The following is a 27,359-nucleotide window of genomic DNA, read 5'->3' as shown; positions in this document are numbered from 1 at the left end:
GACCTGGTTTATAAACTAGACAAGCAGGAAGGTCAGTTAATCTCTGAGGCTTATAATAATTTCACAGGACAAAGACTTTGTATAAATTCTGACTCAAAATAAATCAGGATAATTCACAATCCCAGGAGGTGACTTCCTCTCAAGTATAAAACCAACCATGATCATAGAAAATACATTAAAAATATTTCCTTATGTTATCATTTAAATAAAAATACTGAACTGCATTTATAACATGAGATATGCTTTTGTAAGAGTCTTCCTTATATAGTAATGAGATACATTTGAAGAAATATATATATATGGCATTTAAATTAATCAAATAATCCTTCAAACTAACCTGGTATAATTATTATTTTGTTTCATTAATTGTCAAATTCATTTAGAAATTCACAAATTTTCACAAGAAATTTTACATTAATTTCTTTTACATTAAACATCAACAAAAGGTTAGATTTTCATACTTTGTTGAGTTTCTTATTAAAATAATATTAATGAATTTCCTTATAATAATTTAATACAGGAATGTACTTCCCAGAACACTTTTACATTGAGAAATGTAGCAATTTTATTTTAGCTACAAGGACACTAAATTTTTTATACAAGAGTAGTAATTTATACAACAGTGTCATGAGAGCATAACAGAGTTAATGTAATGCTCTTCCACTATTTTACTTACTCACATAATCTAACCCAGTCTATCTTCTTGCTCACATAATATGGCCAATATGTTGAAACATTTTTCACTCAGTTTCAAGCACTTACCTGAAAAAATACTATCCAAAATTAATGTTGGCAACAAAGAAGCAACAGTGGAGAGCTGGACTTCAAAACTCACATACACTTTCAATAAATATACTAAATAACAGTATCATAAATATTTTGCAATGGATAGAAACCAAATGCCACAGCTCAGTCATATATATGTGAGGATAAAACTGCACAAAAGTTCTGTATCTTCCATAGCATGGTTCAACTAAAGGTGTCATCCCTGAGTAAGCGCAGTGATAATTTGATATAAATCTCAATATCTCTTCTAAATTACTGCATTTTAATATTTAATGAACTATAAATCAATTCAAATTCAATAATATATCCTATAAATTAACACTTTCTATTCTCTGGAGATATGTGATTTAGACAAATTTTCCTTTTTGTCTTTGAAGGAAAGACATTTCAGAGAAATTGATGATGACAATACTGTCAGTTCTGAATAATAGTTTTGACTTAGAGTGCAGTATCTCAATTTTGTAACACTTTTTTGACATCTTAGGGAAAAAACGGTGACATATTTCATCCTTTACAGTGTCCTAACACTGACATCTTCTGACTCCTGAGGAGAACTGCATATCTCCTTCAAACATTTCTCAGCTGAACAGATTTAACTTCAATGACTGAAGTTTATCTTTATACCTACTTTATTAAGGACGAAGTTAAAACAATTCAACAATTGTTGAATGTTATTAATAATTCAAATATCTCATTTGATCTCTTAGAGATTTTATAATATAACCAACATTATAGAAGATATATTTAAGTCATAAAAAGTAAGACAATACTATCAACAAATGATGGTATTAAACCAAAGAATTGTCTATTTTTAAAAGGCTTCCTAGGGCTTCTATTAAGACTTTTTAATTGAGCAGTTCACCTGCCTTTCTATAAAATATTTAAAAGAATAAAAGTATTTATTTGAAAATATTTATTTGTTTGATATTATTAGGGTATCTACAGTAGATAATGAAGTAGCATAGCATAAGCTGTGGATTCAAATCTTGGTTCTGCACCTAGTAGTTATGGAACCTCAGGCATATTACTTAGCCTCCCTATGTTTTAATTTCCCCATCTGTAAAACAGGAATTCTAATAACTGTATTTACCTCATATGGTGGTTATGTTAATCTCCATATGTTAATCTAATATGGAGATTAAATGAATCAATATTTGCAAAACAGTGCTATGCAACTGTTTTGACAAAGTCGAAATTTGTGTAGTTTTACTATACTAATTATACTAGAAAATAGTAGGAGATCAAAAACATTGTAAAACCTTTTTTATTAGTTAGAAATACTAAAATTTCCACTATATCATTGGTAAATCAACATGTTTTATCTATTAAAGTTTAATGAGTATGTTTGGTCAAGATTGAATGAAAAAAAGAGGGGAATTTTTAATTAAAAGCCAGAATGAAAATAACTCAATCTGTAAGGGGTTAGGATAAATAATTTTCACCATTTCTGATCAGAGTTCTGCTCAGATGTGTTTCCCATTTTCCCCATGTCTTTTATCTCTTCTTTATCTATTATATTGATCAAGTAATTTAAGACACATTAGAAGGATTCAGTAATTGATTGTTGAGAGATTAAACTAATCACAGACTTGCTAAGACATATTTTTTTCTTTCATTCATATAAGACATATAATTTTTTTGTTTTGGTCATATGATAGGCTACTTCCAAAAATATGCTATAGTCAGGCACTTGGAAATAGATCAATATGCAGATAGATAGACTTCTACCAAACAGAAAATAACATGAAATGTAATCCTCTTTATTAGTGATACAAACTTCAAATTACTTACAATTTATATAATCACAATTTTTAAAAGACTCAGAACTATGAATTTAGATAAAATTTGGGCTTTGGGAAGCAGAAATGCTAACAAAAGACAAGAATTGGTAATCATGGAGCAGAGGACCTTGTTTGCACTGTCGGAAACATCTATTATGGATTTTGAATAGTATTGAAGATTATCCCAAATTCTGATGACTGCCCTCTGCAAATTTAGCAGAGCTAACGCAATGTTAACCATAAATTGATAGTAACATGATATTCAAAAAGATGCACACAGTAAAATTTCAATGAGTCCTGCAAAATGGAGATCTGGGATACTTCAGGTAAGTCTGAGATATTGTGTTAGCTAAGGTAAAAATGTCTCGTAAGAAACGTTCAACGGTAACAAGAAGTAAAGGAAATGTTCCAATGTAAGGGAAAAAACTACTTCTAATCATTTATAGAATCATCTTTTTTTTTTTGCATGGGCAGGCACCAGGAATCGAACCTGGGTCTCCAGCATGGCAGGCGAGAATTCTGCCACTGAGCCACCTTAGCACCGCCCTAGAGAACCACTTTTAAATAGCATGTATTTACATAGAAACAGTTAAAGGCAAATACATAAAAACAATTTATTGAAACAAGAACAATAAAATACTTTTTCTGGGTAATTCTTTTAAAACAAAATTCCATATTGCTACAACTGGCAGTGTGGCATGCATTCATCTTTCTTGTAAAGCATTTGGTAATTCACAGTTCAGATTGATGGACTCAATTATCCTGAATTGCTGAAATTTTGTAGATTGAATTATGTACCTATATCACATAAATGTGGGAAATTAAGATAGAAATACACAGTTACAATTTATAATTAGAGAGTGATAGCCTATGTCATTGACTCAAAACAAAACAGATAAAATCAAAACTACTCATTATAAATCAAATAATAAAAATATAATAGACTACCTTGAAATATTCTTTTCTAATCTGTTTGCTCCGCCTCCTTTCTTCACTCTGCCATATTACAGGCAGAGATTCTGGCCACTGATGTACTTCGATTTGATCCTTCCTATTTTCTAAGGGCTGTAATGAGACAATTTCTTTTAACTAAATAAATGAAAACAATATAATAGTTGTAATAATAATATAATTTCCTTTTTACCTGCCATGTGAAGGGTGATAACGGTGAATTTACTTCATCTGCTGAGACACTAAACAATTAAAGATGCAGTAATATATTAAAATCTTTATAATTATCCTTAGATATACATTAAGAACATTATAAGATTGTCATTTTGTCAGGAATCTAAAGAATTCACCTATGCCTATGCTTTGAACTAATAATCTAAAGTTTAATGTTTAAAAAACATATTTAAGTTCTCATTCATAGATGTTGCCCAGAAACCATCAAAATGATTTACTTAATATCAACCCTATGCATAGGACTATTTTAACGACCTCGCATAGCCCAAAGAAATGTAATATCTGGAGTCATATAGTCATAGAACACACAGGATATTTGTTATTATAACTACCTAAAATTATAAATACCTAATTATAATTACCTAAGGCTACAAAAATAAAGTAATAATTTCTTCTAACTAAATGCCAAAGAACTCTAAGGAGAATTTTTTTCCTCCTATTGAATTACTGACTATGATCCTCAAACATTTCATTCTGATATAGCATGAGCTATGGAGGAAAATTTCTTTATTTAGTTTTTTTGTTGGGAGAAGTATACCATACTAGCTGTTTTGAGGTGGCATATTTGAACAAAGAGTTCCTTTGGGAAAATATATAAACAAAACACCAATTAGAGCCACAATCGTTCAGTACTGTTATGGAACTTCTCTACAATAAAATAAGAAAAGAAAATAATGTATGAAATACAAAAATTAGAGAAAAAAATAAAACTTTCAAAACTTATATAGAAAACATGATTATCCAAGAGAGGTAAGATTACCAGTAAAAGAAAAATACACAAAAGTTAATAGCTTTCCCATAAATCAACTATAACCAGTTAGAAAGTATATCGGGGAAATTCTCACTCACAAAAAGGAGGAAAAGTATAAATACCTTGGAAGAAACTTAATTAGATATGTATAGTCTCATAAAACGACAAATGTCTATTAAGCGATCTGAACAAATAGAAAGCTATTTGGCAGAAACAGTAAATATTATAGACATAATTTCTCTTAATTTAACTGATAAATGAAATTAATGATAATACAAAAAAACCAACAAGTATATTTTGGCTTGTTTTAGAAATCTGACAAAAGAGTTACAAAGTTAATTTAGAAGAATGGATGATCAAGAAGAGGAAAGATATATAATAAAGGGGCATTCCTTATCAGGTAAAAAATACATTACATAAAATCACAGAAATAAAATAGTATTAGTTCCAAAATCTGCAGGGTTTTCCATGGAAGAGCAGTATAGGACCACAAAATATTACCATATAATAATTTAATATATGATGAAAATGACAATTAATATATTTATGGAAATTATGGCTTATGTAAGAGGTAGTGCTAACTGGTAAACTATTTGTAAAATGCATTCAGAAAGAAAGAGAAAGAGAAGGGCAAGAAAAGGAAAGAAAGGGAGGACAAAAACCAGATTACCTACCTGAAGCCAAATACAAAAATTAATGGATTGAAGGATTAAAATATAAAAAAAGACGAAATCACACTAAGTGCCTGAAAAATATGGGCAGTAATTTTTAAATATTGGTGTAGAGAAGGCCTACTTAGAAAGCAATCAAAACTAAATACTGATAAATCTGAATATATAAAAAAGTAAAAATCAGACTTTACTTCTGGCCAATAGAGTATGACAGTGGCTAGCTTTATACCTTGATTGAAACAATTAAAAGAATGAACAAAAATATGAAATGATGAATTTTAATATATTGACTACCAGGCAAAAAAGTACATCTGTCCCTCAGAGATAGGTAAAAGAAAAGGTGAAGCTCATAACTGAGCTAGCTAGCTGCATGGAGAGAATTTTGAGGCTGCAGCACAGGGTGGGGGAAACAAGGCAGAGCCCAGCAGGCTCTCTGAACTTAGGAGACAGAACTGGAGTCCAGGTAGACAGAGTTCACAAGATACAGTAACCAAGAAAATAATACTGCCCAGAAAAAGAACTTCAGAGATTTACAAAGGTATCGATCACATTTTCAGCTGAATACTGATCACTGACCACATATATAAGGGGAAATACCTCAGGCAAAGCAATGAATTACAAAAAAAATTAGAGGGAATAACCCCCAGCTTCAAAGAAGACCAAGAATAAGACCACTTTTCACTACCTGGACTGGAAAAGACCTCATAATCCATGGGGCATTATGTGGATTATTTAAAAAAGGTCTTGACTAATAGGGGAACAAACTTAGTCTTAGAATAAATGCTTCTCTGGTGCACTGGAACAAATAAAACCAAGTCTCATAAAATATCAAATTGATACCAAGTAACTTAAACAGATGCCAGAAAAGGTTGATGAAATGATACTAGAAAATAATGTATCTTTGGCCTATAATGAGGGAAAAAATTCTATCATGAAAATGATTCAGAATTAGCATAGATAAAATTAATAGAGAAGGACTTTAAAACAGTTGTAATTGTATTGTGTCCATATATTCAAGAAACTCGAAGAAAAAATTAACATGTTAAGTAGAGTCATGATAAAACAAACATAAAAATCAAAGTTCAAGAGGTTAAAAACTACATCTGAAAATAAAATAAATGATGGCATAAACTGCAGATTAGCTATTTCATTTCATGAGAAATGATTAATGAACTGGAATACACAGTAAAAAAAACTAGACAAAATCAAACATCAAAAAGAAAAAAATATATATTGAAGAACGAATAGAAAATCAGTGATCATACTAATATACATACAACCAGAATTCCAGAAGAAGAGGAGGAGTCAGGGGACAGAAAAAGATATGAAGAAATAGCCTCAAATTATTCAATTTCATGAAAGGAATAAACCTGCAAATCCGAGAAATTTAAAGAACTCCTAGCAAAAGAAACGTGAAGGAAATTACCCTAAGATAAAAAAAGAATCAAATAACAAAACCAGTAATAAAAAAAAAATAAAAACATAAAAAAACCAAAAACAAAATCAGTGATAAAGAGAAGATGTTAAAAGGAAACAGAGGACACATTAGGAGGAACAAAGATAGTAATTACAGGAGACTTATCAAATGAAACAATGTCATCCAGAGGACAGTGATGAAAAATCTTGAAGGTGCTATAACAAAAAAAAGGCCAACCTAGAATTTTATACTAGAAAAGATATCTTTCAAAAATGAAAATGAAATAAAGAACTTTTCATATATACAAAAGCTGAAAGGATTCAACAACAGCAGATTACAGTAAAAAAAAAAATAAAGTATTTCTTTCAAGTAGAAGGAAGATGGTATCCGTGGAAATATGGAGCTACACAAAGGAATAAAGAGCAATAGAGATGGTAACAAAAGGGGTAAACATAAAATACATTATACTGATTAATCTACTTAAAAATAATTTATTAAAACAAAAATAATAATAATGTATTGTGGGTTTTCAACAGGCCAAGCCCCTGATCTTGAGGCTTACTCTTATGAAGTTTATGTAGGTAGTAGAGAAGCTTAGCCTACCTATAGGCATGCCTAAGAGTTACTTCTGGAGGACTTTTTATTGCTCAGATTAGGCCTCACTTTCTCTAAGCCCAATTCTGCAAAAGAAATCATTGCCCTCCCCACTACATGGGACATGACATCCACGAGTGAAAGTCTCCCTGGCGTCCAGGAGATGACTCCCAGGGACGAGTCTGGTCCTGGCACGTGGGATCAACAATTCAATCCTGACCAAAAGAGGGAAAAGAAGTGTAACTAATAAAGTATCAGTGGCTAAGAGAGTTCAAATAGAGTGGAGAGGCTACTCTGGAGGTCACTCTTACACAAGCTTCAGTTAGACACTGCTACCTATCATAACTTGTCAAACCCCAACCAAAACCATTCCAGCCAATACTAAAGAACACCTAGGGCAATATATAAAATTCTACAAAGATTCCATGAACTAGGGTAACTTTCCAGAAACCTACAACCTCCAGATGGGTCCCTGGAACCTAGAAGGCCAGCCTCTCCAGAACATTAGCTACCCCATATTATTGACAGTCCCTTCCAACATGAAAAAGTTAGAATGGCCATAACCCAAAAACCCCTAAAAAATCAAAGGTGATAGTGGAGTTACACAGACAAGGTAGGGTTTAACAAACAAATATGATTGCTGAACCATTAAATTGCTATTTCTTTTAGTCTCCAGTATCTTAAAGTAGCAGCTAGAAGTAAAAACCTAAAATTGTGGAACTGTAACACATACCAAACTCCAAAATCTGTTCTACAACTAATTGTTGTGCTGTGCTTTGAAATTTATTGCTTTTTTGTATATATATTATTTTTCAGAAAAAAGTCGATTGTGATGATAAATAATATTTATTCCTTCTAGCCTCCTATATTCTGGAGCAGCTAGAAGGAAAAATCTAAGAGGATCCTATGGTAGCCCATGACAAACTCTGGCATCTGTCCTGTAACTACTTGTTGAAGAGTGCTTTGAAAACTACTGCTTTTTTCTTTCTTTGCTTTCTATATATGTTATATTACACAATAAAAAAAAGTTAAAAAAATGTATTTTGGGTTTTATAACATATATGGAAGTAAAATAAATGACAACAACATTAAAAAGACCAGGAGGGAAGAAAATGAAGTATACTGTTGAAGGTTCCCATACGATTCATGAAATGGCATAATACAACTTGAATGTAGACTGTAAAAAGTTAAATATTATATTATAAACCCTAAACCACCACTAAAATAACATAAACAAAAAGTCGCACCTACATCACTCCAGAAGAAATAGAAAGAAAAAAATATGTTATGGTTGAAAATCCAAGAAGATGGCAGAATAGGGATAGGCCGAGTTCACCCCTGCTCCATGGAACAACTGACAGAAAAATGACCAAGACAATGATTCCAGGGTACAAATGACCAGAGAGGGTCTTCTATATTATATAGGGAGGATCGGGATGAGAAAGCAAAGAAATTACAATCAAGAGGACGGGATCAGTTTATCTGCACCTGGGGCAGGCTGCAACATATGGGCAGGAAGGGGAGCTGAAGGACAACTGCGCTCTCACACTCCCACCACCATATCAGCTTAAGAGAATTTCCCTCTCAGCTCTACAGCCAGGAGTTCCTGTGGGGAACACATAAGCCAGCAGACTTGGTATACCAATGCACAGAGACCTTGTGGAGCACAGTGCCTAATGCCCACCCCAGAAGCAGGCTGCTGGGGGTGACTAGTTTTGGCTTAGACTTGGGTTCTCTCCTCATGAGAAAGGGGTTACAAACAACTGAACTGAGCTGACAACTGGCCAGCAAAGGAAACTCCCTGGGTCCCACAGTTTCTATCCTACCACCACGGAAGCCCAAAGAGTTCCAGGCATGCAGACAGGCAGGGATGAGGGAGTGACCCATGCATCACCACCAGACACTCCAGAGCTGGCTGTGAGCAAGGGTAGTTAAAATATTCAGCCCACAGGTCAGTAAAAGATCCATTGTGTCCACAAGCAGATTCTCTCCCAAACAAGTTCCTTTGATTAAAGGCATAAAGGATATCAAGAAGATACTAGAAGAGCATAAAGAAGAATTTAAAAGAATAAATAGAAAAATAACAGAAATGAAAGAAACTGTAGCTCACACTAAAAATATACTATAGGGAGACACCAGAACCAATGGGGCCAATACAGTGGACAGAGCCCCAGGGAATACATTGAGGAAACCTGGAAGAAAGCTAGTAGATGTTGCCATGTACCTTTCTGGCTGAGAGAGAAATCCCTAACATCATCAGCATTCTTGAACCAAGGAATCTTTCCCTGGATGCCTTAATTTGGACATATTTGCCCTGAAGATTTTCAGAACTGTATGTGTGCAGTGATCCCTGTGTTCCCTCCAAATTTTCCCTACAGAAATGGGAATATGTATCCTGTGACTATTCCTCCTTTGTAGATCAGCAGCAGATAACTTGTTCTGAGTTTTACAGATCCAGAACCAGAGGAAAATTTTGTCTTAGAACAGACAGACTATGCCTGGAGCTGATTTTGATGAGATATTCTACTGTTCTGACTTTCTATTATATTTGTATTGTACTGAAATGTTTTAAAAATTTATGATATTGTTATAGAATTAACGTACTTTGCATTTGAAAAGAACATGTCTTTTGGAGGTCGAAAGGGTAGAATGTGATTGTTTGAAGCTATTATGTACCCCAGAAAAGCTATATCCTATAATCCTCATTTAATATTGCTGCTGTGGGAGCTTTTGATTGTTTCCATAGAGATATGGCCCACCCAATTGTGGGTAGTAACTTTTGATTAGATGGTTTCTATGGAGATGTGCCTCTACCCATCCAAGGTAGTGTTTCTTACTAGAGCCCTTTAATAGGGAACCATTTTCAAAAAAGCTTTATAGCCACCAGAACTAACAGAGCCAACAGGATGGAGAGAGTCCTGGGGAAGCCACTGAAGAAGCCTGGAGAGAAAGGTGCAGATGTCACCATGAGCCTTTCCAACTGAGAGAGAAAAATCCCAAAAATCAGGTATCTTTCCTTGGATGCCTTAATTTGGACATTTTTGTAGCCTTGCCTTAATTGGGACATTTTCATGGATTTAGAATTATAAACTTGCAACTTAATAAATTCCTATTTTTGAAAGCCAAAATATATACTAGAGAAACCCCAGCAGATTTGAAGATGCAGAAGAAAAAATAAGCAAACTAGAGAAAAGGACAACTGAATTTGAATGCGCAAAAAAAAAAGGATGTAAAAGATGGAAAAATTTCAATTGGATCTTAGGGAAATGATGGGGAGCATGAGGTACACAAATATAAGAATCATTAGTGTCCCAGAAGGAGAAGAGAATAGTAAAGGGCTAGGAAGATTATTTGAGGATATAATTAGGGAAAACTTCCCAACCCTTATAAAAGGCATAAATATTCAAATCAAAGAAGCCCAATGAACTCCAAATAGAATAAATCCAAATACATCTACTCCAAGACACATACTAATCAGACTGCCAAATGCTGAACAGAATCAGAAAGTCCTGAATGCAGGAAGAATAGAGCTATTCACCAAATACAAGGGAAGTCACATAAGACTATCTTCGGATTACCCAATAGGCACAATGGAGGCGAGAAGGCAGTGGTATGACAAATTTAAGAATCTGAAAGAGAAGAAAATTTCCAGCCAAAAATTCTTTATCCAGCAAAGCTGTCCTTTGAAAGTGAGGGAGACAACTGTGCAAGTGAAACCATTACCCTCCCCCCTACATGGGACATGACATCCAAGAGTGAAAGACTTCCTGGAGGTGTGGGAGATGAGTCACAGGGATGAGCCTGGCCCTGGTACTGTGGGATCAACAATGACATCCTAACCTAAAGGGGAAAAGAAGTGTAAGAACTAACGTATCAGTGGCTGAGAGAGTTCAGAGTCAAGAGGCTACTCTGGAGGTCACTCAACCACGCTTCAGTTAGACATTGCTACTATCATAACTTGCCAAACCCCAACCAAAATCATTCCTGCCAATCCTAAAGAACACCTAGGGAGTTATATAAGATTCTGCAAAGATCCCATGTACTAGGGTAACTTTCTAGAAACTTACAACCTCCAGATGGGTCCCTGTACCAGATTAAGTCCTGAAATGCAGAGGGGTCAGCCTCTCCCACATCAACTAGCTCCATCTGCTTATCCCATATTATTGACAGCCCCTTCCAACATGAAAAGTTAGAATGGGCATAGCCCAAATACCCCTAAAGAGTGGGAGACAGATCAAAGGTGATGGTGGAATTATACAGAGAAAGTAGCGTTTAACAAATGAGTATGAGTGCTGAATCATTATATTGATATTTCTTTTAGTCTCCAGTATCTTAGAGCAGTCAGAAATAAAAACTTTAAATTGTGGAACTGTAAGCCATACCAAACTCTGAAATCTGTTCCACAACTAATTGCTGTGCTGTGTTTTGAAATGTATTGCTTTTTTCATATACGTGATTTTTCACAAAAAATATATATAATGTAAAAAAAAAGTGAGAGATATTAAAATTTTCACAAAGAAATGCCGAGAGAATTTGTTAACAAGAGAATACTAAAGGGAGCTTGACTGGCTGAAAAGAAAAACAAAAAAACAGGAGAGAGAGGTCTGGAGGAGGGCACAGAATTGGAGAGCATTATAGTACAGGTAACTTCAAGAATAAAAAGGAAGAGAGGGAAAAATATACAGATCTGAAAAATAAAAATCAAAGGATAAAATGGTATATTCAGGTACTGCCTTTACAGTAATAACATGGAGTGGTGATGGAATAAACTCACTAGTTAAAAGGTACAAATCGGAAGAATGTATTAAAAAATCTATATACTGTTTACAAGAGACTCGTCTTAAACCCACGGACACAAATAGACTGAAAATAAAAGGATGGAAAAAGATAATCTACACAAGCTGTAACTAAAAGAAAGCAGGAATAGCTATTCTAATGTCAGACAAAATAAATGTAAAACCAAATGTTTTTATTCCAAACACACAATGGTATTTTACACAGCAGTAAGGAGAAATGAGGTCCTAAAGCACATGACAACATGGATGAACTTGAGGATATAACGCTGAGTGAAATAAGCCAGACAAAAATGGATAGATTCTGTATGAATTCATTAATATGAATACCCTGGAAAATGTAAACTCAGAGGAATCTTAAAAGGGGATCTAAAGAGAGACAGAAGCCAGACAAGGGGGAATGGCTACCTTATATGTACACACTAGTTAGTGAGATTGAACTTATAAGTATGGGAATGGATAGAGGTGATGGTAGTTCATTAGTGGGTTTATAAGTAATAGTGCCATAGTCAAAGTGAATATGATGGTAAGGGGTTGTTTAGAGCTATGTACCTCACTGACAAGCACTACAAATATAAGTAAATTCTTGCATGAACTACTTCAAAAAGTATGACATTTATACAAAGAGTTAATACTAGAGGTATATAGGGAAAAACTACTTATTGCAGCAATACACCAGTAATATCACAATAATACTACGGGTAAATAATTGGGGGTGGGACAAGAGTTAAGGGGAGTTTTGGATTTTCTCTTTGTTGTGGGTATGTCTATCTGTTATTTTTCTCTTTGGGGTAATGAAAATTTGTGTAAAATTGAGAGTGAAGATGATTGTACAACTAATGGTACTGTGAAACATTGCTTATTTTGGATAGAATGTATGCTATATGAATATATTTCAACAAAATCTGCATATTCAAAATACATAAACAGAAATATTCAGGTGCTACAGTAAATGTGGAGAGAGAGGTATACCTATTCAGTTTTGGTAGGGTAGCAGAATGGGGCAGCCCCTGCAGAGGATAATGTAGGATGCTAAATATGGATTTGCCATATGAATAGTCAATCCTGTGACTGGGAATATACTCAAAAGGACTGAAAGCAGGGACTCTAAGTGACATTTGCATTCTGATGTTTCTGGCGACATTATTCATGATACTCAATGGATGGAGCTGGCCATTCTCATTGACTGAGAAGCAGAAGGGTGAACTGCGGTGGATACATATGATGGAATATTGGGCAGCTACAGAAAGGAGTGAGGTCATGAGGCATGTAACAAGGTGACTGAACTATGAGGACGTTATGTTGAGCAAAATAAACCTGACAAAAGGACAAATATTGCATGACTGATCTCTTTTAGAAAATACTTATAAGAAAATTGGGATCTAGTTTATAAGCTCTTACAGCAGTCACATCTATTTCTGAGATTTAAGTGCTATTTTAAAATTCTGAGGCAGTGCTATATGTGTATAACATGGTTATTCCGAGAACTTTGGGTATCTGTGTGACACCTGAGAAGAAATGGAGTTCTGCTGCTATGAAAGTCAGCATTTCTATATACAGCAACTGTGAAAGAAACCAAATAAGATTACAGGCTTCAATTAGAGATAAAAATGAAGCCGATCTGGTTGGGACTAAAGTAAATCAGAATACAGGGTAAAAGATGATACTGTCTGTATTTCAGAACTTCACCTACTGTATAAAACCAAAGGAAGAGAGGTGTGTTTTTTCCAAAACCTAAATTTTCTGTTGCATACAATCAAATTAACCTGTCTGGCCAGTTCATTAAAACAACCTGAATGCATGGAGCCTTGAATTGGGAATGAGGTCTGGCAACTTTGTATAGATTAATGTAATACTCACATACATTCCAGAGTATGTTGGGCAGATCATTAAAAAATATTGGCAAAGCCCCTTGAGGGCCTGGAGAAAAAATATGGAACTATTAAGCTTTCCCACCTGGGAAATCCCTTACACTCTCAAACATTAGGACTCTAATCAATTGACCAAGCCCTTGATGTTGAGGCTTGCTCTTATGAAACTTATTTCTATAATGAAGAAGCTAAGCCTACCTATAATTATGCCTAAGAGGTACTTCCAGAGAACCTTTTTTGTTGATCAGATGTGGGCTCTCTCTCTCTAAGCCCAACTTTGCAAGTAAAATCATTGCTTTCCCCACTCCATGGGACATGACAGGGATGTAAGCCTCCCTGGCAACACTGGACATGACTCCCAGGGATGAGCATGGCCCTGGTACCATGGGATCAACAATGCCCACCTGACAAAACGAGGAAAAGAAATGTAACAAAATAAGGTATCAATGGCTAAGAAATTTCAAATAGAGTCAAGAGGCTATTCTAGAGTCACTCTTAAGAAAGCTTCAGCTAGATAATGCTAAATGCCATAGTATGCTAAGCCCCAACAAACAGTACTCCTATAAACCCTAAAGAATATTGAGGCTGTATCTTAGACTCTATAAATTTTCACTCACTAAGTTTATTTTACAGAATCCTATAATCTCCAGATGGTTCTTAGGCCAAATAAGCCCTGAAACCCAGTTACCTGTCTCTTTAAGAGCATCAACCAGTTGCTACCCCATAATGTAGACACTGATTTTCAACATGGAGAAGTTAGAATGGTCATTGCCAAAATATCCCTAATACCTGAAGAATGATCAAAGGAAAAGGAGGAGTGGTATCAGAGAATACAGGATTTAACAAGTGAGTATGACTACTGGATTGTTATATTGATATTTCTTTATAGTCTCCAGTGTTTTAGAGCTAGAACAAAACACATGAAATAGGGGAAGTGTAACCCATACTATACTTTGAAATTTGCTCTAAAACTACTTATTAAAATGTATTGAAATTTATTGCTTTTTGTATACATGTTACTTTTCATAATAAAACATTTTTTTAAAAAGCTAGGTTTAGGAAGCCCACAAAGGATATAAATGAGAATTAAAAAATAATAATCCAAAAGAATGCACAGAAGGAGGAAAATGTGAAACAAAAAAATAGATAGGACATAACAGGATGGCAGATTTGAATGTAACAATATCAATAATTATCTTAAATATAAAAGATCTAAACACTGCAATTAGAAAGCACAGACTGTCAAAGATAAAAAGGAAGATGGTACCATATGCTAACTAGAAGAAACTCATTTTATGTACAAAGACACAAACATGTTAAAAATAAAAGGATGGAGAGAGATATCATGCTAACACCAATCAAAAGAATGCTGCAGTCAATGAATAAAAAAAGTATTTGCAAAGTTTCCTTAGGGGATTGGCGAGAAAGGGGAAAAATTCAACTTACACAAGTGGAGAATTCCTGATACTCTCGCAAGCAGTGGGGACAACCAAAGCAATGGGCTGAGCCCTCAATCTTGGGGTTCATTCATATAAAACTCAACCCCACCAAGGATAGGCAAAGCCTACTTAAAATTAGGCCTAGGAGTCACCTTCAGAGAACCTCTTTTGTTGCTCAGATATGGCCTCTCTCTCTCAGCCAGCACAACAAGCAAACTCACTGCCCTCCCCTTCTCTACATGGGACAGGACACCCAGGGGTGTGGACCTTCCTGGCAACATGGGACAAAAATCCTAGAATGACCTGGGACTCAGCATCAAGGTATTGAGAAAACCTTCTCAACCAAAAAGGGGAAGAGCAAAATGAGACAAAATAAAGTGTCAATGGCTGAGAGATTCCAAGCAGAGTCGAGAAGTTATCCTGGAGGTTTTTCTTACATATTATATAGATATCACCTTCTTAATTAAGTTGTAATGAAGAGGCTGGAGGGAAATGCCTGAAAACAGAGGTGTGTTCCCGTAGCCATGTTCCTTGAAGATGAATAATGATATAGCTTTCACAATGCGACTTGTGATTGTGAAAACCTCGTGTCTAATGCTCCTTTTATCTACCTTATCAATAGATGAGTAAAACATATGGAGTAAAAATAAATAAATAATAGGGGGAACAAACGTTAAATTTAGTAGATTGAAATGAGGGGGAGGGGGTGGGGGTATGGTATGTACGAATTTTTTTTCTTTTTTTCTTTTTATTTCTTTTTCTGGATTGATGCAAATGTTCTGAGAGGTGATTGTGGTGATGAATATATAACGATGTGATGATAATGTGAGTTATTGTTTATATACCAAGAATGGAACGATCATATGGTAAGAATGTTCATGTTTATATGTTGTTATGTTTAAAAAAATTAAAAATTTTCAAAAAACAATGTTGCAGTGACTATATGAATATCAGAAAAGTAGATTTCAGAGCAAAGAATGTCATCAGGGATATTAGGAAAGTTATTTCATAAGGACAATGTGTCAATTCCCCAAGAGGACATTATAATAAAAAACATCAATACACCTAATAATAGAACTTCAGAAGATATGAAGGAAAAAAAGTGAAAGCACTGTAAGGAAATATAGACCAATCCATAATTGAGGTTAGAAATTTCAATACCTTTTTCTTAATAACTGATAGAACAAGGAGACAGAAAAGCAGTAAGATATAGAAGATGTAAACAATACTATCAATTGACTTGATTTAACTGATAGTTAAACAATACTGTAAACATTAACCACAGAATGCCAACTCTTTTCAAGCTCACAAAGAACTTTTAAAATGATAGACTACACACAAGACCATAAAAAATCTCAATATATTAAAGAATTCAAATCATACAAAGTATTTCTTCTGAATGGAAGAGATATGGCTTAAGCAAATCACAAAAGAAGAAATATAAATGGACTATAAAAACATGAAATATTCAACTTCACTAATTTAATCACTGAAATGGAAAATAGAGCATTCAGATATAATTTGTTCTCATCAGACTGGAAAAGATTAGATAGATTTGTAATGTACAGTGTTAAAAACACGGGGGGTAAAGAGAACCATTCAATACTTGTGGGAATGTAAACTGATACAAACTTTTGGAGGATAACCATATCAAAAGTTTGAAAGATAAGCTCATGCTTAGGCTCTCAAAAACAAAACTAAGCGGGGACTTCCGGAGAAGATGGCGGCTTAGTAAGATGCGTGGGTCTTAGTTCCTCCTCCAGAACAGCTATTAAAGAAATAGAAACGGTACAGAACAGCTCCCGGAGCCACAACAGAGACCAAAAAGACAGCGTACCCCATTCTGGAACGGCTGAACCGGCAGGGAGAATCCGCTGCGGTGAGATCACCGAGTGGCGTGCGCTTCCCCGGGCCGGGGCAGCTGGCGGCCGGAGTCCCTCCCTCCCTCCTTCCCGGGCCGGCTGGGAGAATTGGACAGGTGGTCCCCTCAAGCCACGGCGGCTGGCGCCCCCCCCACGCGCAGCCCCCCAGACCAGCTGGGAGAATTGGATTGGAGGTCCCCCAAGTCGCGGAGGCCAGTGACCGGGGTCCCTTCCACTCACGTGGCTTCCCGGTCCGGCTGGGAATGTTGGATAGGCACTCCCCCAAGCCGCGGCGGCCGGCGCCCCCCCCCACGCGCGGGTTACCGGGCCGGCTGGAAGATTCGGATCGGCACTCCCCCAAGCCGCTTCAGCTGGTGACCCGCCCCCACAGCGAGAATTTTCCAAAGTTAAAGGAGCCACAACATCTTTTACTGGTGGGACGCACAGGCAGACGAGCGCCATGAGCGCCACCTACTGGGCAGGATAAGAAAAACAGAGCCCAGAGATTTCACAGAAAAATATTTCAACCTGCTGGGTCCCACACCCAGGGAAATCTGATTAAATGCCCAGACGCGAGCAGAAAATAACAGATCACGCTCGGAAAATTGAAGATGGCCCAGTCAAAGGAACAAACCAATAGTTCAAATGAGATACAGGAGCTGAGACAACAAATGCTGAATATACGAACAGAAATGGAAAACCTCTTCAAAAACCTAATCAATAAATTGAGGGAGGACATGAAGAAGACATGGATTGAACAAAAAGAAGTAATGGAAAGTCTGAAAAAACAAATCACAGAACTTATGGGAGTGAAGGACAAAGTAGAAAAGATGGAAAAAACAATGGATACCTACAATGGTAGATTTAAAGAGACAGAAGTGAGAATTAGTGAACTGGAGGATAGAACATCTGAATTCCAAAAAGAAACAGAAACTATAGGGAAAAGAATGAAACATTTGAGCAGGGGATCAGGGAACTGAATGACAATATGAAGCGCACAAATATACGTGTTGTGGGTGTCCCAGAAGGAGAAGAGAAGGGAAAAGGAGGAGAAAAACTAATGGAAAAAATTATCACTGAACATTTCCCAACTCTTATGAAAGACCTAAAATTACAGATCCAAGAAGTGCAGCGCACCCCAAAGAGAACAGACCCAAATAGGCGTTCTCCAAGACACATACTAGTTAGAATGTCAGAGGTCAAAGAGAAAGAAAGGATGCTGAAAGCAGCAAGAGAAAAACAATCCATCACATACCAGGGAAACCCAGTAAGACTATGTGTAGATTTCTCAGCAGAAACCATGGAAGCTAGAAGACAGTGGGATGATATATTTAAATTACTAAAGAGAAAAACTGCCAACCAAGACTTCTATATCCAGCAAAATTGTCCTTCAAAAATGAGGGAGAAATTAAAACATTTTCAGGCAAAAAGTCACTGAGAGAATTTGTGACCAAGAGACCAGCTCTGCAAGAAATACTAAAGGGAGCACTAGAGTCAGATACAAAAAGACAGAAGAGAGAGGTATGGAGAAGAGTGTAGAAAGAAGGAAAATCAGATATGATATATATAATACAAAAGGCAAAATGTTAGAGGAAAATATTATCCAAACAGTAATAACACTAAATGTCAATGGACTGAATTCCCCAATCAAAAGACATAGACTGGCAGAATGGATTAAAACACAGGATCTTTCTATATGCTGTCTACAGGAAACACATCTTAGACCCAAAGATAAACATAGGTTGAAAGTGAAAGGTTGGGAAAACATATTTCATGCAAATAACAACCAGAAAAGAGCAGGAGTAGCTATACTAATATCGAACAAATTAGACTTCAAATGTAAAACAGTTAAAAGAGACAAAGAAGGACACTATCTACTAAAAAAAGGAACAATTAAACAAGAAGACATAACAATCATAAATATTTATGCACCAAACCAGAACGCCCCCAAATACGTGAGGAATACACTGCAAACACTGAAAAGGGAAACAGACACATATACCATAATAGTTGGAGACTTCAACTCACCATTCTCATCAATGGACAGAACATCCAGACAGAGGATCAATAAAGAAACTGAGAATTTGAATATTACAATAAATGAGCTAGACTTAACAGACATTTATAGGACATTACATTCCACAACAGCAGGATACACCTTTTTCTCAAGTGCTCATGGATCATTCTCAAAGATAGACCATATGCTGGGTCACAAAGCAAGTCTTAACAAATTTAAAAAGATTGAAATCATACACAACACTTTCTCGGATCATAAAGGAATGAAGTTGGAAATCAATAATAGGCGGAGTGCCAGAAAATTCACAAATACGTGGAGGCTCAACAACACACTCTTAAACAACGAGTGGGTCAAGGAAGAAATTGCAAGAGAAATTAGTAAATACCTTGAGGCGAATGAAAATGAAAACACAACATATCAAAACCTATGGGATGCAGCAAAGGCAGTGCTAAGAGGGAAATTTATTGCCCTAAATGCCTATATCAGAAAAGAAGAAAAGGCAACAATTCAGGAATTAACTGTCCACTTGGAAGAAGTGGAGAAAGAACAGCAAACTAACCCCAAAGCAAGCAAAAGGAAAGAAATAACAAAGATTAGAGCAGAAATAAATGAAATTGAAAACAATAGAGAAAATCAATAAGACCAGAAGTTGGTTCTATGAGAAAATCAATAAGATTGATGGGCCCTTAGCAAGATTGACAAAAAGAAGAAGAGAGAGGACGCAAACAAATAAGATCAGAAATGGAAGAGGAGACATAACCACTGACCTCACAGAAATAAAGGAGGTAATAACAGGATACTATGAACAACTTTACGCTAATAAATACAACAATGTAGATGAAATGGACGGGTTCCTGGAAAGGCATGAACAACCAACTTTGACTCAAGAAGAAATAGATGACCTCAACAAACCAATCACAAGTAAAGTAATTGAATCAGTCATTCAAAAGCTTCCTAAAAAGAAAAGTCCAGGACCAGACGGCTTCACCTGTGAATTCTACCAAACATTCCAGAAAGAATTAGTACCAACTCTCCTCAAACTCTTCAAAAAAATTGAAGTGGAGGGAAAGCTGCCTAATTCATTCTATGAAGCCAACATCACCTTCATACCAAAACCAGGCAAAGATGTTACAAAAAAAGAAAACTACAGACCCATCTCTCTAATGAATATAGATGCAAAAATCCTCAACAAAATTCTAGCAAATTGAATCCAACAGCATATTAAAAGAATTATACATCATGATCAAGTAGGATTCATCCCAGGTATGCAAGGATGGTTCAACATAAGAAAATCAATTAATGTAATACACCATATCAACAAATCAAAGCAGAAAAATCACATGATCATCTCAATTGATGCAGAGAAGGCATTTGACAAGATTCAACATCCTTTCCTGTTGAAAACACTTCAAAGGACAGGAATACAAGGGAACTTCCTTAAAATGATAGAGGGAATATATGAAAAACCCACAGCTAATACTATCCTCAATGGGGAAAAATTGAAAACTTTCCCTCTAAGATCAGGAACAAGACAAGGATGTCCATTATCACCACTATGCTTCAACATCGTGTTGGAGGTTCTAGCCAGAGCAATTAGACAAGAAAAAGAAATACAAGGCATCAAAATTGGAAAGGAAGAAGTAAAACTATCACTGTTTGCAGACGATATGATACTATACGTCGAAAACCCGGAAAAATCCACAATAAAACTACTAGAGCTAATAAATTAGTACAGCAAAGTAGCAGGTTACAAGATCAACATTCAAAAATCTGTAGCATTTCTATACACTAGCAATGATCAAGCTAAGGGGGAAAACAAGAAACAAATTCCATTTACAATTGCAACTAAAAGAATAAAATACCTAGGAATAAATTTAACTAAAGAGACAAAAAACCTATACAAAGAAAACTACAAAAAAACTGTTAAAAGAAATCACAGAAGACCTAAATAGATGGAAGGGCATACCGTGTTCATGGATTGGAAGACTAAATATAGTTAAGATGTCAATCCTACCTAAATTGATTTACAGATTCAATGCAATACCAATCAAAATCCCAACAACTTATTTTTCAGAAATAGAAAAACCAATAAGGAAATTTATCTGGAAGGGCAGGGTGCCCCGAATTGCTAAAAGTATCTTGAGTGAAAAAAACAAAGCTGGAGGTCTCACGCTGCCAGACTTTAAGGTATATTATGAATCTACAGTGGTCAAAACAGCATGGTATTGGCTTAAAGATAGATATATTGACCAATGGAATCGAATAGAGTGCTCAGATATAGACCCTCTCATCTATGGACATTTGATCTTTGATAAGGCAGTCAAGCCAATTCACCTGGGACAGAACAGTCTCTTCAATAAATGGTGCCTAGAGAACTGGATATCCATATGCAAAAAGTGAAAGAGGACCCGTATCTCACACCCTATACAAAAGTTAACTCAAAACGGATTAAAGTTCTAAACATTAGGTCTAAGACCATAAAACAGTTAGAGGAAAACGTAGGGAGATATCTTATGAAACTTACAATTGGAGGCGGTTTTATGGACCTTAAACCTAAAGCAAGAGCACTGAAGAAAGAAAGAAAGAAAGAAATGGGAGCTCCTCAAAATTAAACACTTTTGTGCATCAAAGAACTTCATCAAGAAAGTAGAAAGATAGCCTACACAATGGGAGACAATATTTGGAAACGACATATCAGATAAAGGTCTAGTATCCAGAATTTATAAAGAGATTGTTCAACTCAACAACAAAAAGACAGCCAACCCAATTACAAAATGGGAAAAAGACTTGAACAGACACCTCTCAGAAGAGGAAATACAAATGGTCAAAAGGCACATGAAGAGATGCTCAATGTCCCTGGCCATTAGAGAAATGCAAATCAAAACCACAATGAGATATCATCTCACACCCACCAGAATGGCCATTATCAACAAAACAGAAAATGACAAGTGCTGGAGAGGATGCGGAGAAAGAGGCACACTTATCCACTGTTGGTGGGAATGTCAAATGGTGCAACCACTGTGGAAGGCAGTTTGGCGGTTCCTCAAAAAGCTGAATATAGAATTGCCATACGTCCCTGCAATACCATTGCTAGGTATCTACTCAAAGGACTTAAGGGCAAAGACACAAACGGACATTTGCACACCAATGTTTATAGCAGCATTATTTACAATTGCAAAGAGATGGAAACAGCCAAAATGTCCATCAACAGACGAGTGGCTAAACAAACTGTGGTATATACATACGATGGAATATTATGCAGCTTTAAGACAGACTAAACTTATGAAGCATGTAATAACATGGATGGACCTAGAGAACATTATGCTGAGTGAGTCTAGCCAAAAACTAAAGGACAAATACTGTATGGTCCCACTGATGTGAACCGACATTCGAGAATAAACTTGCAATATGTCATTGGTAACAGAGACCAGCAGGAGTTAGAAACAGGGTAAGATAATGGGCAATTGGAGCTGAAGGGATACAGATTGTGCAACAGGACTAGATACAAAAACTCAAAAATGGACAGCACAATAATACCTAATTGTAATGTAATTATGTTAAAACACTGAATGAAACTGTATCTGAGCTATTAAAAAAAAAAACTAAGCATCTAACTCAAGGAAATAACACGAATGAACAAATGTATAACAGCATTCATCAAAATGTATATTTAGATTTAGTAGATAAGTAAAAACCATCATAATGTATTAAGTAAAAAACGTAGATTACTTGACAGCCTATTAAAGAAATGCATATAGAATTTTCTGTGTATGGGGGTAGGGTGGGCTCACCCATGCACCACAGGAAAAACAATGACAAAGGATTTATTTTGTAGACAGGTGGTTTGTAAAATTATTTTCTCTAAACACTTCTGTGCTAAAACTTTAAGCCCATGTAATACATTGCAGTACCAGGAAAAAACATCCACAAGGCTATTCCCCTTTTGGACAGAAAAAAGGGCGATGAGAGTTTAAAAAAAAAGAATTATTGAGAACAGAGTCAAGAAAAAGGAAAAATAAGTAAAGAAATTAATACTACTTAAACAATTAAAAACGTGAGAGATTTTTTTTCTGAGCACTGTTCTAAGACTTTAGATATATTAAATCACTTAATCCTCAAAGTAATCCTTAAGTAGGTAGTTATTATTTCTGCTTTAGAGATGGAATGAATGAGGCTCTGAGTGGGCTTAGTAACTTACTTAAGAGACAGATCCCGGACCCAAACTCAGTGTGGTCTCAAGAACCTGCACTTTTAACTACTCTATATTCTACAGGATGACAAGCAAATAGAAATATTTAGAGAGCTGTGACTTTTGTTCAGAATGAGATGGGAAATCATCAGCAAATTCTGAAGAGGAGTATTTGACTTATGTTTTACAAATATCAATCTAATGCTTTGTGGAAAATACACTAAGCAAGAGCAGATAGGAGAACTATTAGGAGGTTTAGGAAGTTGTTGCAATAATCTAAATAAGAGAAGGCTAGGACTAAGGTGGTAAGAATGGAGGTGGTAAGCCATGGTCAGATTCTGGATATACTTTGAAGGTAGAGTCAACAAGATTTGCTAATGGACTAAATATGAGGTATGAAAGAAAACGACAAGTCAAAAATAACTTCAAGATTTTTTAAGCTGAGAAACTAGAAGGATCAAGTTGGCATTTTCTAAAATGGGGAAGACTACAGAAGGAAGAGGATTGGAGATGCAAGAAGAGAGATCAAAAGTTTGGTTTGGGGAAGTTAGGTTTGACATATCTAATATACATCCAAGTGGAAGTGCTGAATACGTAACAGATTACACAACTCTGGAGTATGTGTATGTGTATCCACACACACACATGCATGCAAATATTTTTGCACATATATATGAAAAAAAGGATAAAAAGAAACATACCAAAATACCACTGATCTTTGAGGAGTCAAATAATGGGTTATGCTTATCTATTTATTTTCTTCTTTGTATTTGCTAAATTTTCCAATTTTTCAACAATAAAGCTACATTAGTCTTATAATAAGGTAAAAATGAAGGAATCTTTTTAAAGAAAAAACTGAGTACACATTTTGAAAAAGAAAACTAGAGGGAATAATTCTGGAAATGAAAAACCAGGATTAGATATCGTTTTGAGGTTTGTGTAGTTGGATCTTTCTCAAGAGGATGTTAGGTGCCAAGGGAGAATGTTTAAGATGACAATCAAAGGAACTGAAGGGGAAGGTAAATAACACAAACATTAAGGATAACAAATATATAAGATACCAGAATTAGAACTCAACCAGAAAGAATGGGTTGAATCTAACTGAATAAAATTTGTGATAGATAAAAGTTCCTAGGCTTGGTAATAAAAAGTCATCTCATGTTTGAACTGAATTCTGAAAGACTAAGTGAAGAAAGGAAGAAGGAAGGGCAATCCCAGCAGAGAGACCAGCATGTAGAACACAGAGCTATGAAAGATTGCTGGACTAAAGAAAGAAATACTGCTCCTAACTACAGAACATGCCAATAGGGGATGGTATGAGATGAGGCTCTGGAGGTAGACAGAAACCCCCTTCAATCTTATAGTTTAAGATACACATTTTAAACTTTCTCCTAAAAGTTACAGAGAGTCAACAGAAGATTTTAAGTGCAGTTACACAGTCAAATTTGTATTTTAGAACTATCATTCTTACTTCATGAAGTGCTGAAGACAGGTTTGAAGAAGACCAATACTAAAAAAGGATACAAGCCTGAGGACTGTTGCAGTAATCCAAAGGGAAAAAGATGGAGCCTGAACCAGTGCAATTATAATGTGAATAGAGAGGTTGGGATAGATGCAAATGAATACGCTATAATTTTCTGTAACTGACTGAGGGGTGCATAAGGCAGAGAAGTTTCTGATGATTTCAAAGTTGCTGACTTGGGTGAGTATATATGGAGAGAAACATTCAGTCAGACTGTGTAGAAGAACAAACAGTTTTGGGGGAAAATAAGTTCAGTTTGGACTGTCAGATATTTAGGAGAAGACAAACAATGGAGTTGTAAAGCTGGAGGGAGCAAAGCCTGGGTTTGAATCCTGACTCTATCACTTACTAGACGTGTGGCCTTGAGCAAGTTTTAATTACTTCTGTGCTTCAGTTCTTTCATCTTTAAAATGGGGGTGACAACAGTAACACTTTCATAGGGTCATTCTGAGCTTTGAGATATGACATCTAAAGTATTCAGAAAAGTATGTATATAACCATTCAACAAATATTAATCCCTGAGTACTTCCACACCTCCTTAGCCTTGGAGCTTCATTCAACCACAAGATTGATTCAGGAGTCGATCTTGATGCAAATTTTCAAATCATTATAAAGAATAAACAAAACTGGGCAGGCCACGGTGGCTCAGCAGGCAAGAACGCTTGCCTGGAATGCCAGAGGACCCAGGTTCGATTCCCGGTGCCTGCCCATGTATAAAAAAAAAAAAGAATAAATAAAACTTTCAAAGTCTCATAGTTCTCTGGAAATCAAATATGTGCACTCAAATCATGTTTTCCTATAGAAGAATTTAGTAAAACCCCATTGAAAAGACATCAAAATGTGAGCAATTAACAGTAAGTGCACACATGCCATGATGAAGAAACACATTACTCCCAGCAGGTAATAGTAATACAATCAATACTTGCTGAGTGAGTAAACAGATAAATGATTCCATCATTGAGAGAAAATGCAGATATGAGCACAAAAAGAGATCAAATCAGCATATTAGTTTTGTTTATATCAAAAGTAAATTTAACTCATGTTGCAACACTTTTCCTCTTTAAATTGTGTAGTTATATTAAATCTACTTCATTTGCTATAAAACATTAAATATAAGGACTTAGATACTTTTTATACCTCTTTTCGCACTCCAGAGTTTGTTTTGGCTTGTTTCTTGTGACAGAAGTTGAATGATTAAGAATCCTAGAAGTGAATCAACACATTAATTTTAAAATACATTAAAGAAAATAGTTTATACACATGATATTTAACATCTCCAAAATAAACTGCCTCTAGTCCATGAAGATCTTTGCTGGAAAGCAATATTTAAATATTATTTCAATCAGATGCCCTTAAGCACACTAGCTATTTAGAAAGAAATGAAGCTCACCAACTTTTTCATGAATCTTCTTTTATAAACCCTTTCTCAAGGTTTGTTTATCTTCTAGCCATGCTATTGCCCTGCGCATATCTAACTTTTGGCTAAGACAGAAGAAAAAGAGAGATTGACTTATTTTACATTCCCAGCGCAGCAGATGATATAGTGTGTTGATGTTAAGAGGAGGTAATCATAATATGCTATCAGTCATATAATACATTTAATTCTAAATGCACAACCAGTGCCAAAGTTCAATTCTTTAAGGAAAAAAAGCCACAAGCTTAATCTTTTAATAATCAAATGATACTGTATTCAAAAGGAAAAAAAGAAATAAAAATAAAGAACTATGAACTATTGCTACTGTAAGAGAAGGCTAATTGTTCATTATTTTATAAAATTCTAAGTATTAATATCAACATGAAGAGTAATAATTAACTATTTTTAATATTAGCAAATGAAACATATTTGAGAGTTCTTGATTTAATATACTATAGATATAAATGTAACTTAAGTTCAGTGTTATAAAGAATAAAATACTTGCTTTTTATTCAAAATCTTCAGATGTCAACTACCAAAAGAATATAGAGGAAATAAGAATCTTAGTTTCCAAGGACTAAAAAAATACGCAATGAACTAAATGTAAGCTGATAATTAAAGAAATAAGGTTAACATTAAGACACCAATTTCAGTTACCCTTAGTTTTCTCACTAGCAAGAAGTCACATGAGGTACGAAGGACAAGTATCTAATGCATACACAAATCGGTGTAGCTTTACACCAAACAATTTCAATATTAATGACACCATTATTCTTTTATTGGCAGACACTAAAATTGAATGCCCAAATGTAGAAGAATTAAGGTAATGAAATGTCTAGGCCTGATTAGGAAAAAAAATCATCTTAAAAGCAAGATTTAAAAAATGGATATGTGGCAGTCAGTTTTGCCCTAGGGGTGAATGCTAGAATTACTATTGGGAGGAAGGGTACCAAACTACATAGGCCCTTCTATACCATAAATTATGACTAACAGCTCCCCACCCCCCACTCCCTAGCATTGTGATTATTGACGTTTATGAATCACATTGGAACAGAAAAAATATATAT

At 35.3% G+C, this 27,359-nt stretch overlaps 1 protein-coding gene across 2 annotated transcripts in view; it reads right to left on the bottom strand.

Moving 5' to 3' along the window:
• LRCH2 (leucine rich repeats and calponin homology domain containing 2) overlaps positions 1 to 27,359 on the bottom strand; it is a 194,514-nt gene that overhangs the window by 41,106 nt on the left and 126,049 nt on the right. For both annotated transcript variants that reach the window (XM_077146764.1, XM_077146765.1), the window contains exons 12-14: positions 26,016 to 26,081; positions 3,712 to 3,760; positions 3,516 to 3,632 (exon numbers count right to left, since the gene is read on the bottom strand). In XM_077146764.1, the coding sequence (XP_077002879.1) occupies positions 3,516 to 3,632; positions 3,712 to 3,760; positions 26,016 to 26,081 (232 nt within the window). The remainder of the gene's footprint in view (positions 1 to 3,515; positions 3,633 to 3,711; positions 3,761 to 26,015; positions 26,082 to 27,359) is intronic.

The sequence above is a fragment of the Tamandua tetradactyla genome, chromosome X (genome assembly GCF_023851605.1).
Source record: "Tamandua tetradactyla isolate mTamTet1 chromosome X, mTamTet1.pri, whole genome shotgun sequence".
NCBI classification, from domain to species: Eukaryota; Metazoa; Chordata; class Mammalia; order Pilosa; family Myrmecophagidae; genus Tamandua; species Tamandua tetradactyla.
This window is presented reverse-complemented; position numbering and strand designations above follow the sequence as displayed.